Source organism: Balaenoptera acutorostrata, chromosome 16 (assembly GCF_949987535.1).
Source record: "Balaenoptera acutorostrata chromosome 16, mBalAcu1.1, whole genome shotgun sequence".
NCBI classification, from domain to species: domain Eukaryota; kingdom Metazoa; phylum Chordata; class Mammalia; order Artiodactyla; family Balaenopteridae; genus Balaenoptera; species Balaenoptera acutorostrata.
This window is the reverse complement of record NC_080079.1, coordinates 73,812,537-73,830,068: the sequence shown is the minus strand read 5'-3', so window position 1 is coordinate 73,830,068 and position 17,532 is coordinate 73,812,537. Positions and strand designations below refer to the sequence as shown.

General features: G+C 43.3%; 1 protein-coding gene across 1 annotated transcript in view; it reads right to left on the bottom strand.

The window, feature by feature from the left end:
- Positions 1-17,532, bottom strand: part of DISC1 (DISC1 scaffold protein) — a 363,915-nt gene that overhangs the window by 19,510 nt on the left and 326,873 nt on the right. The window contains exon 11 of the mRNA XM_057530626.1: positions 13,512-13,788. Within this exon, the coding sequence (XP_057386609.1) occupies positions 13,512-13,788 (277 nt within the window). The remainder of the gene's footprint in view (positions 1-13,511; positions 13,789-17,532) is intronic.

Here is a 17,532-nt window from a genome sequence, read left to right as displayed (position 1 = left end):
CAATAAAAAAATAAAAAAGACTAAAAAGCGCAAAGAGGCATAAGGAAACAAACTCAGCGAGATCAAGATTCTCTGACCAGTAACAGAAGATCTGATTGGCATTCTCTCGTAGGGCTGCTCCTCCAAGTTACAGAATCTCCACCAAGTTCCTGCACAAACCACTACTGACAGATCCTGATCCTGTACTGAAAGGATACTGGGTGTGACCTGGGTGAGTATTATTTGAGTGGTTTATGGCTTTACCATAATGCTCTCACAGGGGAATCTTGGGAATGAAATTAGTTTAAGACCTAAACTGAGAAGTGACAGCTGATGAGAGGGCAGATTTACATATTTTATCAATCTGATGAAAAATTCTGCTCCATCCAGAGAAATCCCATCTGTCCACCGAGGGCAGGACTGGACCAGAGTCGCGAGCATCAGGTGGACAAAGCTGTAGAGGTCCTGCCTGTGAACCCTAGCCTGGAGGGGCCGGGCAGAACTTCCTTGTCGTTTCCATGCTGTGCCCAGGCATGGCGGAGTGTGTGTGCGGTCACAGCGGTATGGCCTTCAGAACCTTTCCTCTCTGCTGTCAAGAGACAGTTTATTACTTCTCCCCCTTGAACCTGGTGGGGCCTTTAAGGATCCTCCGATGAAAAGAACACGGTAGAGGTGACATGCCTGACTTCCAAAGCTAGATCATAATAGGTGATACGTCTCTCAGATCACTTGCCCTGGAACCCAGTCTCCATGTTGTGAGGAAGCCCAAGCCACCTGGTAGGCATCTGGTTGAGAGCCCCAACTAAGGACCCAGCCAACAGCCACATACGGGAGGAACCGAGCCTTCAGACAATCCCAGGCTCCACCTTCAAGTTATACAGCAAACACCCAGACATTATGGGGCAGACAGCCCTCCCCACGGATTCTTGCCTATAATGTTTTTGTAAGTCACTAAGTTGGGGGTGATTTGTTATGCAGCCATAGTAGCTAAAACAGCAGGATACATGGGTATACCCCACACAGGAGCCTGCCTGGATGGACGGGACCTTTGCAAAACGCTAGCAGGAAGTACTCCCTCACCAGTCCCTAGACCGACCGGATCTTGAAGTTCACTAAAGTGCTAAGGCTCAGACTTGTCTCAGGGTGGGGAGCCGGCTGAGAACTGTGGCTATGAGGCTGAGAAGTGCAAGAAAGAGATTTCAATGAGTGGCCACCGCTGTTGGTCACTGGTTCCCAGATCCCTGGCTCCTGGTCGAATGTGCAGGCGCAGATCCTGAACGCCATATTTGCTTACGATGTAACCAATGGGACCTTGCTTCCTTCTAGCTTTGGGGAAAATGACTCTTTAGTGGACACAGCACAGCAAAATGCTCCATCACAAGAGGCAGAAGTGTAAGACACGAGTGAATTCCTGTCTCAGGATCTCACATCCCCCCTTGGGGGCACACTCACTGCCTGGGATGAAGGACAAAATCGTCGCCCTCTTTAAATGACTGCATCCTCCTGGGAACATGAGTGTGTGCTACAGTCACCCGGGATGGCAGGTCTCTTCAGGAGGCATAAAGCCTGTTACCACTGGTTTCTCTCTTGCTGTGAGAACACTTTTCTCAAGTGTGTCCTTTTAAGCCAGTGGGTTTTCGGCTCACTCTGCAGAGACCCCCCTGGCAGGAAAGCAGGGAGCTTTACTTTCAATTCTACCCCAGTCTCTAATTTTATCCATATTATTTGTCTAAGCCAGAGTGGAATGTTAAAAATAAAAAGGGAAATAGGAGCTATTGAAGGGCTTTTGTTTGCTTGTTTAACAGAGAGGAAACTTCTTTTCAAAAAACTTGTCCTGGGCTTCCCTGGTGGCACAGTGGTTAAGAATCCGCCTGCCAATGCAGGGGACACGCGTTCGAGCCCTGGTCCAGGAAGATCCCACATGCCGCGGAGCAACTAACCCCGTGTGCCACAACTACTGAGCCTGCGCTCTAGAGCCCGCGAGCCACAACTACTGAGACCACCTGCCACAACTACTGAAGCCCACGTGCCTAAAGCCCATGCTCTGCAACAAGAGAAGCCACCGCAATGAGAAGCCCTCGCACCACAACGAAGAGTGGACCCTGCTCGCCGCAACTAGAGAAAAGCCCGTGCGCAGCAACGAAGACCCAACACAGCCAAAAATAAATAAATAAAATAAATAAATTTATTTAAAAAAAAACAAAAACTTGTCCTTCAATAGATCTTCAGAAACGGCGGCATTTCTCTTTAAGCCAAAATAGTGAACTGTAAGTCAGGTGCACTGCTCTGGAGGCCCCAGCTTGGGATGTAACTGCAAGAAAGTGGAGCCCCTCATTTTCGCTCCCACCTGTTTCCCAGGACATCAAATGCCAGCGTTTACAAAGGGCCGCCTCAGTCAGGGCTGCTAAGAATGTCACGAGCCCTTCCCTGAGCACCTTCATACCTAGAAGCAGAGAGAACTGGAGCTGGCGGGGGGCTAGGGACCTCAGCCCCATCTAGTTCAGTTCCTCCTTACACACACATCGAAGGCGTCTCCAAAAGCCCTGTGACTTGCTGAAGGTCACACAAGGAGAAAGTGGTGGCTTGGGGTCCAAGATGCAGGTCTCCCCACATCTAGCCAGCTCTTTCCTCTGGATCTGACTTAGGGGGGGAAACACAGAAAGGGATTTGTGTTGGGCTGGCCCAGGGTGGGAATGAGGGAGCTACAAAGTGATGACAGAAAGAAATCAGAGAAGCAAACGGCGCCTGAAGATGTCTCTTCCCCTCCCTTCCTCCCTCAGGACTCTGCAACGTCTGCTCTGATTCCTGGAAGGCTCACCCTCACCCAGTTAGGTGGTCCCTCCACGACTTGGATACACATCACCTAGAAGTGGCGATTATGGTAACCAGGACAACGTGGGATGCAGTGATGAGGGAGGGACTTTTGGTCCCCATGTCCATGAAACACAAGGCTGGAAGCAGAAGACAGCAGGCGAGTCACTTGGGAAGGACCGTGATTTTCTTCTCTCTGAATAAGAATATGACAGCCTTCACTGCTCGTCACTCGCATTGCCTTGCTAGATTCCCAGTGAACATTCCCTGAACCACATCCAGTAGCTCTTCATGCACGGGGGCTCTTCTCAGCGTGAAATTGGTAATGTTGGCTTCCACTTTATTATTAAATTAAATGTGGCAAGAAAAAAACCCCTACATCCCTACATGACTGATACTCGAAAATTAAAATATCACCCACTACAAAGTCATTGGTATTCCTAGCTGAAATGGAGTTTTGTAGGATTTGCAACCCTGAATGGATAAAGTACAGGTTGTTCGGCATTTCAAAGTGGCTTTGAAAACCCTCCAGTAATCTGTCCCATCAGGCAGTCTTTTCAGCCATTCAAATTATTATTTTTTTCTTTCTATACATCCATTCCATCATTTAGCCCTAGGAGTAACTATTTTCCACGTGGGCCAGAATGAAAGAAGCAGTACCAGGAAAAGGGGCCTCTTAAGGAGCCTTTCTTCCCTCCTCTGCCTAGCAAATGCTCCCTCTCTCTTCGAAGCCCTGCAGGCAGGGCTTCCTCCAGGCAGGCTTCTGGATCCCTGAATCTCCTATCACCTCAACTCCGGGCTAGGAGTGTTCCTCCAGCACCACGAACAGAACTTCTTCCACACGTATATACCTGCCTGTCTCCCCAGCTACGCGGTAGCAGAATGAGGTCCTGCCATCCCTGGAGCTCCAGTGCCACCTGTCTAGTTCTCAAAGGACGCTCAGGACACATTTGTCAAAGCAAGGAATGGAGACTTCTTTTTCGCCAGGTCTCGAGGAAGCAATGCTGTTTCTCAGCCTGCCTTAGCCAAGGCCGCCTCTCTGAAGAGCCAGGCAGAGACAGTAAGACCTCTCTGAACAGTTCCTTTCTCTGGATGCAGCCAAGAGTAGCCTTGCCTGGGATAATTCCTTGCCTCTAGGGCAGCCGTCAGGTCCCATGCGCCTGCCGCAGCCCTTCCACACAAACACGTCTTTTATCGGCCTCAGGAAGAGCCCTAAATCTTCCGTACTGTCCCTCCACGCATGTCTGATTTGGTAGCCCTAACTCGGTCAGGCAATATTTCAAAGAGAATTTGCTTAACTCACCTCATGATCAAAACCCGTAGACTTTTGAGTGTTTGGGCAGAAATTTTCAGCTGTGTTGAATTAGACCTGATGTCAGATTTCTGTCCTGCTCACCAAACTCGGGAAGTGCGATTTAAAAGAGAAAATAGGATTTCCTTTGTTGGGCAGGATTTTCTCATTAAAATGACTTTCTAAAAACATTTATCTAGAAAAGTCTATACTCAGATCCAAAAATGCATTCAGTTGCTACCCTGAGCAGTCGCCTGCACACACTGGTGAAAACCACAGTCACAGACTCTGCGGCCGGGCTCAGCAAGGACTTTTTTACTTAGTGAGTTACCCACAAACAAGACTATTCCCTTGCCTATGAAATTCGGAAAATATCAACATTGAAAGTTTTAAAACTGGAGAATGTATTGAAGCTCCCTACCAAGGGTAGGGAATATATTATATTATAATAATAATTGTTTTGATAAGAACGAGTATCTGGTGAAAACATCTCACCTAGCTACACCCAGAGTGATAAGGAAATTATATATATATATATATATTTTTTTTTTTTTTCCCAAATAGAAAATGTATTTGGAATAGAAACTGGGTTAAATTGCTAGTTAGGCAGGTACTGCTGTAGCTGCCAACTTTACTTATGAAAGGCTGCCACACCTAACAAAGCAACACTTTCAGAAATGCTATTCGTCAGCGGTGACCTGCCACACATTTGAGCAAACTGGTTCCACCTTGGGTTAAGTCACTGGATCAAGAACGCTGAAATAGCTGATGTTTTAAAATGCTGTCAAAAGTAGTTCTAAAGGGAGAGGCAGTATGATGTCTGGGATGACATCAAGTAGTAGAACAAGAAAAGCCTGATAACTGAAGTAAGAAGTCTTGCTATGATTTAAAAATTAATCTGAGGAAATCAACAAGTACCTTTCAGGTCTATATATCATGTGGGAAATGCATTTTGCTGGGTGCTGTGCTTAAGGAACCCGTCAATACAGACGAATGGATAAACAAGATGTGGTACATACATACAATGGAATATTACTCAGCCATGAAAAAGAATGAAATAATGCCATTTGCAGCAACATGGATGGACCTAGAGACTGTCATACTAAGTAAAGTCAGATAGAGAAAGACAAATACCATGTGATATCACTTATATGTGGAATCTAAAAAAGTGATACAAATGAACTTATTTACAAAGCAGAAACAGACTCACAGACATAGAGAAAAAACTTATAGTTATCAAAGGGGAAGGAGGGGAGGAGGGATAAATTAAGAGTTTGGGATTAACATATATCCACTACTGTATATAAAATAGATAAGCAACAAGGACATACTGTATAGCACAGGGAACTCTACTCAATATCTTATAATAAGCTATAATGGGAAAGAATCTGAAAAAATATATATATATATATAACTGAATCACTGTGCTGTACACCTGAAACATTGTAAATCACCTATTCTTCAATTAAAAGAGAAAGAAAAAAAGAACTTGTCAATAGTTCCCATGCTTGCCAGGACCTGTGGTGTAAGGGAAGGTCCCCGCCTTGGACATCCCACTCTGTGTCCAACTACCCTACTCAGATCCCTATTTTCCTTGGTCATGTAATAAGGAATCAGCAATAGTTGCCTATCCATAAAAATGTCTAATTCCTGCAATGAAATTCACAGGCTACATCATAAAGAAAGGACAGGTGACAGAGCAGTCTGCATTTACAGATTGCTGAGCCACAGAAATACTTAAGTTTAAAAATCAATTAAAATCCCTGCATGCGCACATACATCCTTACACACCAAAGATGCGACTTGAGCCACATGATGTTTGTTCTGTTGTTAAGTTTCATTCTCTCTCCTATAGTTTGAGGTAAACCAGATGTGATTACCACCATCCATGAGCTTAGCTGATGCATTAAAGCATTTCCTTAGTTCCGTATTAAAATCACAGCCTTAAACATGTTTCTCTGGGCTGTTTTCCAAAATATTTGCTTGGCAAATACATTCCAGAAATGTTCTATGGTTTTCCCTTTTTTAAATTGCCCACATAAAGAATATTTACCTCAAACTCCTGTCCAATACCACAAAGAATATCTTTCACATCTATTTGAAATAGCTTTTGTAAGTATTCGTGTTTTCACATAAATGCTGAGTTCTGCAGTCATTATGTAAAGCCAATAAGCAGAGAGGCACACATTAAGACACTAAAGGTACATCATTACTACTCCATATAATACAAGTATTCATCCAACTATTCAAATGATACGGTTACACCCTCAGTAAGTGGGTATTTTTTTTTAAAAGCACCCAGATGTCATCAGTGGCAAGGAAAGCATCTGAAATATTTAGAGGTCTTTAGATCAGAATGAGCAATGAATTGTCTTCAAGTATCTGCACGCTTATTACAAAGAAAAGTTCTAAATAGAAGCATTAACAGAACCAAGGATATGGATGAACGAAGAAATGGCCTGATAATTCACGTATGCGCGTTGACCTGTGGTTTCTAGTTCACATGAAGGGCGAGCTTCAGAAAGCTGTATTTCCTATTCCATGATCATGTGAGAGAATTTGGTCTGCTTCCGTTTGACACCAATGTTGTGTAAGGCCCAACTCTATTAGAATCTTCGGAGGAAAAATCTATTTGTAAATGAGATTCATAGCATCAGCAAGTACCTCAACAGTCTCTATTGAACACAAGGGTTCGGATTCTGGGAATAGTGACATCAAACCCTAAGACCTTTTTGTATGAGAAAATGAAGACAGAACACCTTTGGGGGGGTTGCATTTCAGGGGGTGTGCCCTGCCAACTGCCTGTTGCTCAGAAATGCTGAACTACAAGGAGGACAGAATCAAATACCGACTTTCATCTGTGTTCATCTTAGATTAAACATTTTTTTGAATTTCTAAATGTTTTTTGTGAACTATGCAGCTATGAGATGACTAGAATGACTGCTTTTAACAGAGTTCACTTTCCAGAAATGTGAAAGCCTGGATTAAAAATCTCTCAGCTACTCAAAGGAAAACACTGCATATTCGTTAGAGCAGCCGCCTGTGCTGTAACTGCCATAACTCAGTCCTCAGCAGCCAGCCGGTGACCAGCCTCTATCCACCCCTCAGTGTTCATCAATGAGTGACAAGGAATTTCCAAGGTGAAGGAGGCTCCGAGGGCCCCGAGGTTGTTTTCCTCAGAAGCACAGAACTATTTTTAATTAGTGGAAGAAGTGCCACAGTTAGGCCCTGGAGCAAAGAAAGTGGTTCTGTAATTTTCCAAAAGCAGGGAAAGCAGAGGATCCGAGGCGTCCATTTAGTCTCCTTGGGCAGGAGGCTGGCAAGCTAACATTAATTAACTGAGAGAACCGGCATGAACCAGTTAACTGAAGGCCCAGAAGCCTCCTCTTCCCACCTGCCAGGTGTCCTGGGCTCTGCTCCCTCCCTCAAAGGCAGGGGCCAAGGCCAGGGCCAGGACATAGCCTGTGAGCCTGCCAACTTCCGATCCTATCGGTGGAGTTGTTTCTAAACCTATTGATGCCAGTTGCACTTGAATTAATTCCATAATTAACATAAATACTATGTAAAGCAATGAAATGTTAGTGGGAAAAGAAGGGGAGTTCTTGTCTCTATATAAACCAAGTTGAAAACCTTGGGAAAACTCAATAATATTTAAGAGAGGGAGAGAGAGGGGGAAATAGGACTGTTTTGCAAGTGCTCTCGAAATTTCCAGTCCTCTTTAAAGAAATGCAAACTGGTAGTTGTAGATGATGCATTATTGGTGAGGGTTCTGCAAGAATGGCCATGGGAAAAGCCAGTCAGGAAGACCTATAAAAACAAAAAGCCTTGGTCTTATAGCAAACTTAAAAAAAAAAAAAAAAAAGTTTAAAATGCACATGTATCATTTTTTATGATTCTCTGGCTTTTTAATTAATCAACCAATTACCAACCCTGATGGCAGCCTGATTGCTTCTAGTGCTCTACTCTTGGGCTAAGGAGGATGGGTTTGCAACACGAAATACTAAATTGTAGAGAAGGTGGAATTTCTCTTCACACCCAAGCTTTTTGCTTTCTCCCCAAAGGTCTTAGACAAAAAAGAGTAAAAGCAGATGATGAGTGAGTGAGCAGTCCCACCCACCCCCGGGGGTTGTCTCATAAGTTCCAAGGTGTAAGAACTATCAAGACGTGTAGTTCAGGACCTGATCTTTCAACCCCGCTTCGCTGGTGAGGTTGCTGCCTCTCTGAGAGCTCAAGGGAGCCGGGAAGTGATAGGGAAGAGAGAGAATCAGGTCTGCATCTGTCAGGACCAAAGAAGCATCCCTTTGACCACTTCAGAGGTTTCTAGAATTAGAAACCAGTTTAAGATGGTGAGGACCATGGACATATATACACTACCAAACGTACAATAGATAGCTAGTGGGAAGCAACCACATAGCACAGGGAGATCAGCTCGGTGCTTTGTGACCACCTAGAGGGGTGGGATAAGGGAGTGTGGGAGGGAGGGAGACGCAAGAGGGAAGAGATATGGGAACATATGTATATGTATAACTGATTCACTTTGTTATAAAGCAGAAACTAACACACCATTGTAAAGCAATTATACTCCAATAAAGATGTTAAAAAAAAAAAAAAAAGATGGTGAGGACACACGTCTTCACCACAGATCTGTTTTTCCAGCTTTCTTTTCTTGTGAAATGGAGCAAAAAGGAATTGGGAGACATCAACAATCATTCCTGGAGACCCGTATAATAAATAAAACTGGAAATCAACTAGACTTCCATAAAAAAATAAAAATTAAAAAAAATAAAGCTACACTGTGTCTTATTGCTAATTCCTTTCACCGCAGACATCTTAACCCTGGCTACTCAAATCCTGCATGAGATGGCTCAAAGCTGCTGGACCATTTTTGGCCTCTTTGAGCCTCTTTGGTGGCAGCTACTGGCTGGGAAAGGAAGCAGCTGGAGGCTGGGAGCGTGACGTTGTCCAGGGGAACTCTGCGGGAGGGGAGCCCACTTTGTAGTAAAAACAGAAAGCACCCCAGCAGCTCAGGCTGCAGACAGGAAAGAGACAATTACGCAGGTATAATGGCCAGTACAGCGAGTACAAAAGAGCAACTTCAGAGCAGAGGAAGCTAGCTCACTGATTTCCCCAGCTCCTCTCTGGCCCCCATGCAATTTCTGTAATGTCTATAAAGCGGAGCCAACGGCACCTGATTGTTTCCAGAGTCCCAGAAAAGGCTTGCAGGAGAGCTGTAATGAAACTGGAAAAGAAGAGGGCTCTCACCATCGAGGAAGCGCAAGCGCCTCGGTAACAAAGCTCACAGCAAATTACGATGCCTTAATGGGCCCAGCTGTAAAATGGGGAAAATGGTGCTGAGAAGCCCAGTGGGACCCTAAACACAGCAAAATCTTTAATTAATGACAAAGCACTGGTTATAACCAGTGCAACCAAAATGCACGCACCCACGTGGGGCAGATAAGCACAGGCAAGGCTTTGAAAATCCATCTCTCTGTGGACCTTCATAAGAAGTCAGCAATTTTTCATGGAAGATTTGGGTTAAAAAGAAATTGACTGCCTTCAGGGCATCATGCTTCAGTAGAGAAACCTGCGCGGGGTGGCCAGACCCAGCAGGGAGTTCCACAGCCAAACCAACTGACAGCTGCAAAGCAAACAGACACTGTGGCCACAGGATAAACACACAAGGACCCAGCCTTCAATGACTCCCTAGAAACCGAGGCAGGAAAACAAAAACACCTTCCGAATGAGACCCTTGGTTATAGTCTGTGCCTTCAGTAGCCTAAGATCCTCCATGCAAATACAAACAAGACTTTTCCTTTATTAAGCCTTTCTTTTCTTGAATAGCTCCCACTGATTCATTGCTCGGTTCTGCTTCTTAATAAAGGAAGCAAGGTATATTATTTTTAAAAGGTCTTAGAGATTCTTGTGACTGCCGGAAAGAGTGATAAACACACACACACACACAAAACATTATTTAAGCCTCTACTATGTATGTACCACTCACTTTTTTTTTCAAATTGGGATATAGTTGCTTTACAATGTTGTGTTAATTCCTGCTTTACAATGAAGTGAATCAGCTGTACATATACATATATCCCCTCCCTCTTGGACCTCCCTCCCTCCCACCCCACGCCCGCCATCTAGGTCATCACAGAGCACCGAGCTGAGCTCCCCGAGCTATACAGCAGGTTCCCACTAGCTATCTGTTTTACACATGGTAGTGTATTTATGTCAAACCTAATCTCCCAATTCGTCCCACCCTCCCCTTCCCCCGCTGTGTCCACATGTCCGTTCTCAACGTCTACGTCTCTATTCCTGCCCTGCAAATAGGCTCATCTGTACCATTTTTCTAGATTCTACATACATGCGTTAATATCACTTTAGATGCTATTTTATTTAAATCTTCACAGCAACCTCATGAGATGGTTTTCATTATCCTCATTTTTTGTTTTGTTTGTTTTTTTTTTAGCAGATAAGGGAATGCAGCTTGTATACAGCCCGGCAGCCTCAGCTCTGCTCATTCTGCTGTACTGTCTTCCGATAGCCCTAAGCCAAGTGCGACCAATTCAAACATCTGTAGCGTCACTTTTAAGTAGGGAGATGTTATTTTTTTAAATTATAGTCACTTTTGTAACATTACATGCAGTAGAGTTCTGGGTGTAAAGTTATAGATTTAGACATACGCACACAGTTATGCAGCCATTACCACAATCAAGATACGGAATAGTGCTGTCACATACTGCCCCCCACCCCAGTTCCTTCATGTTGCCCTTTGCGATCGGTCCCTTCCCCCAGTCCCAATTCCTGGCAACAACTGATCTGTTTTCTGTTTCCACAATTTTGCCCTTTCCAGAAAATACCTACCATCTTAACATTCCTGCCACTCAACGAGTTCAAAAGATGCCCGCCTCCCTCTGTGAGTATAAACCCAGAAAAGCAATGCAGGAACAGCACATGGGACGGGAAAGACACAGGATGGGAGATGGCACTGAGCTAGCAGGAGCTTTCAAGGCCCCTCGTCTCTCTCCCACCCCCGAGAGAGCAACGAAAAACTACAGAACAACCTCCGTGCTTCCGCGGGGGGGGGGGGGGGGGGGGGGGGGCGGAGCCGGGGGAGCGGAGCTGGGGGGCGGAGCCGGGGGGCGGAGCTGGGGGCTCAGTCCTGGAGCTTAAAGAGGCGGCCACTGTGCTCTTCGGTTCTCTCAGTCACAGCCCGCGCCTCCTCCCCACAGAAACTTGGGGAATCATTCTGTGATAAAGCTCTACTCCACTCATCCTCGACTCTGATTTTCCTACTTGTAAGCAAACAAGCTGTTTTCCTATAGCCGGATTGGCAGGTGCTTACAATGTTATAGAGGAAGAATAATCCTCCTATACTTAGGAGAGTCATCCCCCAGAGAGCCTGGAGGGACACATGGGCACAGTGAGGAGGGAAGGAGGGAAGGAAGGAAGGGAGGGAGGGAGGGAGGGAAAGAAACAAGGAAGGAAAGAATGAAGGAAGGAAGGAAGGAGGAGGGAGGGAGGGAAGGAGGGAGGGAAAGAAATAAGGCAGGAAGGAAGGAAGGAAGGAAAGAAGGAAGAAGGAGGGAGGGAGGGAAGAAGGAAGTAAAGAAGGAAGGAAGGAAGAAGGAGGAGGAGGGAGGGAGGGAGGGAAGGAGGGAGGGAAAGAAAGAAGGAAGGAAGGAAGGAAGAAGGAGGGAGGGAAGGAGGGAGGGAAGGAAAGAAGGCAGGAAGGAAGGAAGGAAAGAAGGAAGAAGGAGGGAGGGAGGGAGGGAGGGAGGGAAGGAGGGAGGGAAAGAAAGAAGGAAGGAAGGAAGAAGGAGGGAGGGAAGGAGGGAGGGAAGGAAAGAAGGCAGGAAGGAAGGAAGGAAAGAAGGAAGGAGGGAGGGAGGGAAGAAGGAAGTAAAGAAGGAAGGAAGAAGGAGGAGGAGGGAGGGAGGGAGAGAGGGAGGGAGGGAGGGAGGGAGGAGACTCCCCCTACAAGGTCAGATCTGCTGAAGCAGGCATGACCTCCAGGGGTGTTCATTGTCCCAGCAAACCCCACCATGTACCTGGCTTGGCTCCTGTCCTGGCACTGAGCTCCCGGGAGCCCCCTTTGGAGAGCCAGTCCTACCTTCAAAGACTCAGCCCCAGGGCCTGCAGTTTCTTCCACCCAGGGTTCCCTTCCCCACACTCAGGCAGTGTGTCCCTCGCACCAGAATATTCTCTGAAGCTGGCCAACTGCAACCGGCCACAAGTTTTCACCAGCTGTAAGCACGAGCTCGGGCAACCAGGCTTTGTGGAGGATTCCACCTGCAGGACCTCAGCTAACAAAGGAGTTGAGATCATTGACAGCTCAGTGCACAGCCTAACTTTATGAGGCCAGCAGGATTCCAGAGAGTGACAACAGCCTGCTTTCTCATCAGGTTGTTCAATTCAAATATATGATCAAGTATCAATTTTCCCAGTGGTCCAGAAGACGGTGACTGTAAGCACACGTTGTCAGCGAGCGTGTGCTCTGTAAAGACCATGGTCCTGAAGACAGGACGCTGGGGGGGCACGCAAATGGGGTGCGTTCCCTGGTGAGTCATGGCAGAGACCCAGGGAGGGGGCACTACTAATGGCAAACATGAGATGTGAACGTGAAATGACACGTTCCTCCAGTTTCACCAAGGTTTTACTTTCTTTTAATATTCAGAACAGCTGGGAATCTGGCCAGAAAAGCGCTCTAAAGCCTCCTGTCATAGCACTGAAACTGGAAAAAAATTCCTGGAGCCCTTTCGTTGAAAGAATCTTATTAGGGTTAGAGGGGAAAGTGTGAGAGGGGAGGGCAGAGAGGAGAGATGAACCACGGAGGGGAGGGGTGGGGAACTCTTCTCTGTTGATCTAGGTCATCCTTGGGGTAAAATGTTGAATAAATCTACACTTTAATTTTTAATGCATATATCAAGGCCAAGTATTAGGTTGTTTTAAATGAAAAGAGCAAATTCTAACATTCATTATGATCTTGCTTTGGCAAAAACAGTTACTGGAATATATACATATATGTGTTTGATTCTAATGAACCAATATTGTAAGATATAGATTCTAAATACAAAATTAAATATCATATATGACATATCTAATATGTACTACATACAGTAGCTATATGTTATATATGCCATATATAGTGTGGGCTATATATATAGTAGTTATATGTTAGATTGTATATTCTAACTATAGCCATGAAATTAGAATAAAAATAGAACTAATTTTTTCCATTCTCCTATATTTTAAACAACTTCTATAAAAATTCTACATCATTTTGTAATCATATTCAGGAGTTGTTAAATCTTTAAACAGTTTGGGTGGTTCAGTGGGAAGCCCGCCCAGTATTTACTGCTCTCACTTGAAGTGTGGTCCCAAATCATCCCTCAGAGTAAGGCCCTTATTGAGGCTATGAGGATGGACAGACCTCTTTCTGTTCACTGCCAGCACAGTGAGGAGAAGGGGTCAGGTGCACCTTCCACTCTTCAAATGCTTGCAAAGGGGTCTTCCTCTCATCTTCAGAGTGGGGCCTTGGGGGGATGGCCAGAGCTGTTGTACAAGCACCTCCCCCTAAGTCATCCGTCTGTCTCTCATCTTCTGCCAACAGGCTGTCCCTGGCTTCCTGGAGCTGCAGGCTCTGGATAAGCAACCGACAAGCTTCCAAGTCAGCTTCCCACACTTTTCCAAGCAGTGGACACTTGCAGCTAAGGCAGAGAAGAAACAAAGGCATAAAAATTAATTCAGTGATGTTTCGTCATACCAAACCAATAGCTTGTCTACCTGGCTAAAAGTTAGAGTTAACAAGTTAAGTTTACATAGTGATGGATTATTTCAACCAGAAGATTCAGAAGGGCCAAATCTGTTTACCATCAAATAACAGTGAAATAAGTATAGTCCTTCTTAGCTACTTGGTCTGTAAGGCTATCCAAGATCCTAAATATTTTTCCAGACTCAGTGGCCCAATACAACACCCCCACTCATGTCTGTGCTCTAGTCCTGCTGCCTTAATTTGAGTCCCCAGACCTGCCCAACTCCCCCAGGGTAAGTACTTTTTCATGTGCTATTTCATCTGCCTAGATTGTCCCTCCCCCACCATTTTCCCTTACTAAACCACACTCACCCAGGTAACACAAATGAGTGAAGCAGTGCAGGGGTAATATAAACCATAACAACTGATATTCAGCCTCAGTGGCAGAAAGCAATAGAGAGAAGTGAACTCTTGCTAGTAGAAAGGACATATCCCTGCACAGGGAGCCCTTCCTCCGCTCAGGGCAACTAAAGCTATGAGGAATGTAGACTCAACGCTCACAAAACATTTTGACTTTCATGGAAAGCCAAAAAAAACCCCTGAAATTTTAAATGAAAGTATGTATTTTTCATCCATTCATTCAGCTTCAGGCTAGATATTTTCTATACACCTATCTTCCATTTAATAATCCTTCCTTCTACTGTGTCTAATCTGCTATTCAATTTATCTCTGTGTTCTAAATTTTAGTTACTTTATTTTTCAGTTCTATAATTTCTATTTGATTTTTTAAATATATTTCAGTTCTCTGCTGAAATTATCCATCATGTCCTCTATCTTCCTCAACATATGAATCATCATTATTTTAAAGCCTGTACCTGTAAATGATGAATCCAGAAGTAAAAGAGAAAGAATGAGACAGAAGCAATATTAAAAGAGCTAGTGTTGAGAATTTTCAAATAATTGACAAGAGACATCAAACTACACATTCGGGTAGCACTACAATCTCAAAGCAGGGAAAATCAAACTAAAAAACACACCTACGTTCATCTTAGTGAAACTTCTGGACAACAAAGACAGATCAAAACTCTTAAAAACAGCTAGTGGAAAAAAAGACATTCACTTCAAGGAAGTATATCGGTGACAGAAATGGTGGATGCCAGGAGGTAATAAAGCAACATCTTAAAAATCATGGAAAAAAACCTAACAATCTATAAATCACACAATTATTTTTAATTTCCTTCAAAAATAAAAGTAAAAGAAAGATATCTTCAAATAAATAAAACTGAAAGAATCCATATCCATAACAAAGGAAATGATCCCAGCTGGAAGCAAGGACATGCATAAGGAATGAAAAACAATGGGAAGAGTAAATGTGTGGGTAAATTTAAGTGGCTGTTGATATAAAAAACAGTAATAATAATTTCTTTTGTGATCTAAAATATATGAAGAATTAAAATACATGCTAGCCAGCACAAAGAGAAGGAGGGAGTGAAAGGAATTAAAATAGTTTCAGTTCCTTGTGTTGTCCAGAAAGTAGTAAAGTGCTCATTTGTATTAAATTTTAAAAAGTCATGGATTCATATTGAACCCCTTATGGTAGTCATAAAACAGAAAAATTAAAAGAATGTATAACTAACAAGCTTGGGAGAAATGTTTTTAAATTAAAAAATACTTAAATATTGGTTTAGTGAAAGCAATAAAGAAGACAGGAATGAATGTGATACAGATAGGGAAAATGGCAAAATAGAACTATTTATTCCCTAATATATTAGGAATTACATTAAATATAAATAGATACTGTATTTAAAAGTCAAAGATTTTAGACTAGAATAAAAAATTCAAAATCTAATTACATGTTGCTTACAAGAGACATACATAAATATAAGGATACAAACAGGTTGCAGACAAAAGGATGGAAATATGTCATGAAAGCATTAGTGATAAAGTGTAGTGGGGAAAGGACAGTCTTCTAAACATATGCACTACGTCAGCTGGATATCACTATAGGAAAAAAAACCAAATTCATGATTACTGGCTCATACCATGCAAACATCAATTTCAGGTGGATTGTTGATCAAAATGTGAAAAATAAAGGAATAAAACTTCTAGAAAATAATTCAGGCATACCTTGCTTCATTTTATTGCACTTCACAAATAGTGATTTTTTTTCTTTGCAAATTGAAGGTTTGTGGCAACCCTGCATCAAATAAGTCTATCAGCACCATTATTTTAATAGCATTTTCTTATTCCATGTCTCTGTGTCACATTTTAGTAATTCTTGCAATATTTCAAACCCTCCACCAGCAAAGAGTTTCAGCAAACTCGCTGAAGTCTCAGATGATGGTTAGCATTTTTAGCAATACAGTATTTTTTAATGAAGTTATGTATATACATTGTTTTTTAGACATAATGCTCTTGCACACTTAATAGACTACAGTATAGTGTAAACACTGAGAAACCAAAATATTCGTGTGACTTGCCTATTGCAATATTTGCTTTATTGCCATGGTCTGGAACCAAACCTGCAATATCTCTGAGGTATGCCTGTGTAGGATAATATCTTTATGACTTTATAGTAAACAAAGATCTCTCAAACAGGATATAAAAAGTACTAACTATAAAGAAAACAAATGATAAATTTGACTATTAATATAAAGAACTTACATTCATCAAAAAAAACCACTGAGAGAATGAAATGGTAAGCCACAAAGAGGGAGAAGTTATTTGTAATACATGTAACCAATGAAGGACTGCTTCTGGAATATAAACAGGAATCCTACAAAACAATAAGAAAGAGACAGACAACCCAATTTTTTTAAAGGGCAAAGACTTGAACAGACACTTCACAAAAGAAGGCATCTAAATGGCCAATAAATACCTTATGAAAAGATGCACCATGCCATCAACCATCAGGAGAATGCACATTAAACTACAGTGTGATGTATTGCACATCATCAAGATGGCTAAAATCTAAAAGCCTGACAATACCAAGTGTCAGAGAAGGTAAAGAATGATTAGTCCTCTCCTATACTGCTGATGGGACTGTACATGAACACAGTGTCTTTGAAATCTCTTTGACAGATGTACTAATGTTGAAAATATGTCGATCACATGACCCAGCACCACGACTCCTAGGTTTATACTCATGAAACGCACATATTCTCATTGTTCGCAGTCGTCATGTTCCGTAGTCACCATGAGCACTGAATGAGCGGATACTGAACCACTGCTCTCAGGGGAAATGGAGGGTTAGCTTCCCGTGAGCCTTTGGTTACAACATTATCATTAACTGATCAATATATAACCTTGTTTTATGTGTGTTCCTGTTTAAAAACACCTTATTTAATATATACTGTTGATTCACTAACACTGGACTCATGGTCAGAGCACTGTAACTCAGGCCTGAACAAAGCTTACGAAACACATATGTTCTCCGTACGACACATCACAGCCTTCCTGCCCTCAGGAACACCAGAGAGCACTTCAGCACTGTGCTGGGGAGGGGGCCATTTGAACAGCAAAATCACCAAGAAAAAAGCACAAAGATGTGAAAAACATGGCATTAACTAGAGAGCAAAAAGGGCACTTGTCTGGAGTATGAAAACTCTAACGAGGAAACAGAGCACTGCCTTGTTCGACCTCAGCTGGGATCGTGCACATCAGGTGACTCAAATTTTTGGCCACTCTGGGCACGTCCATG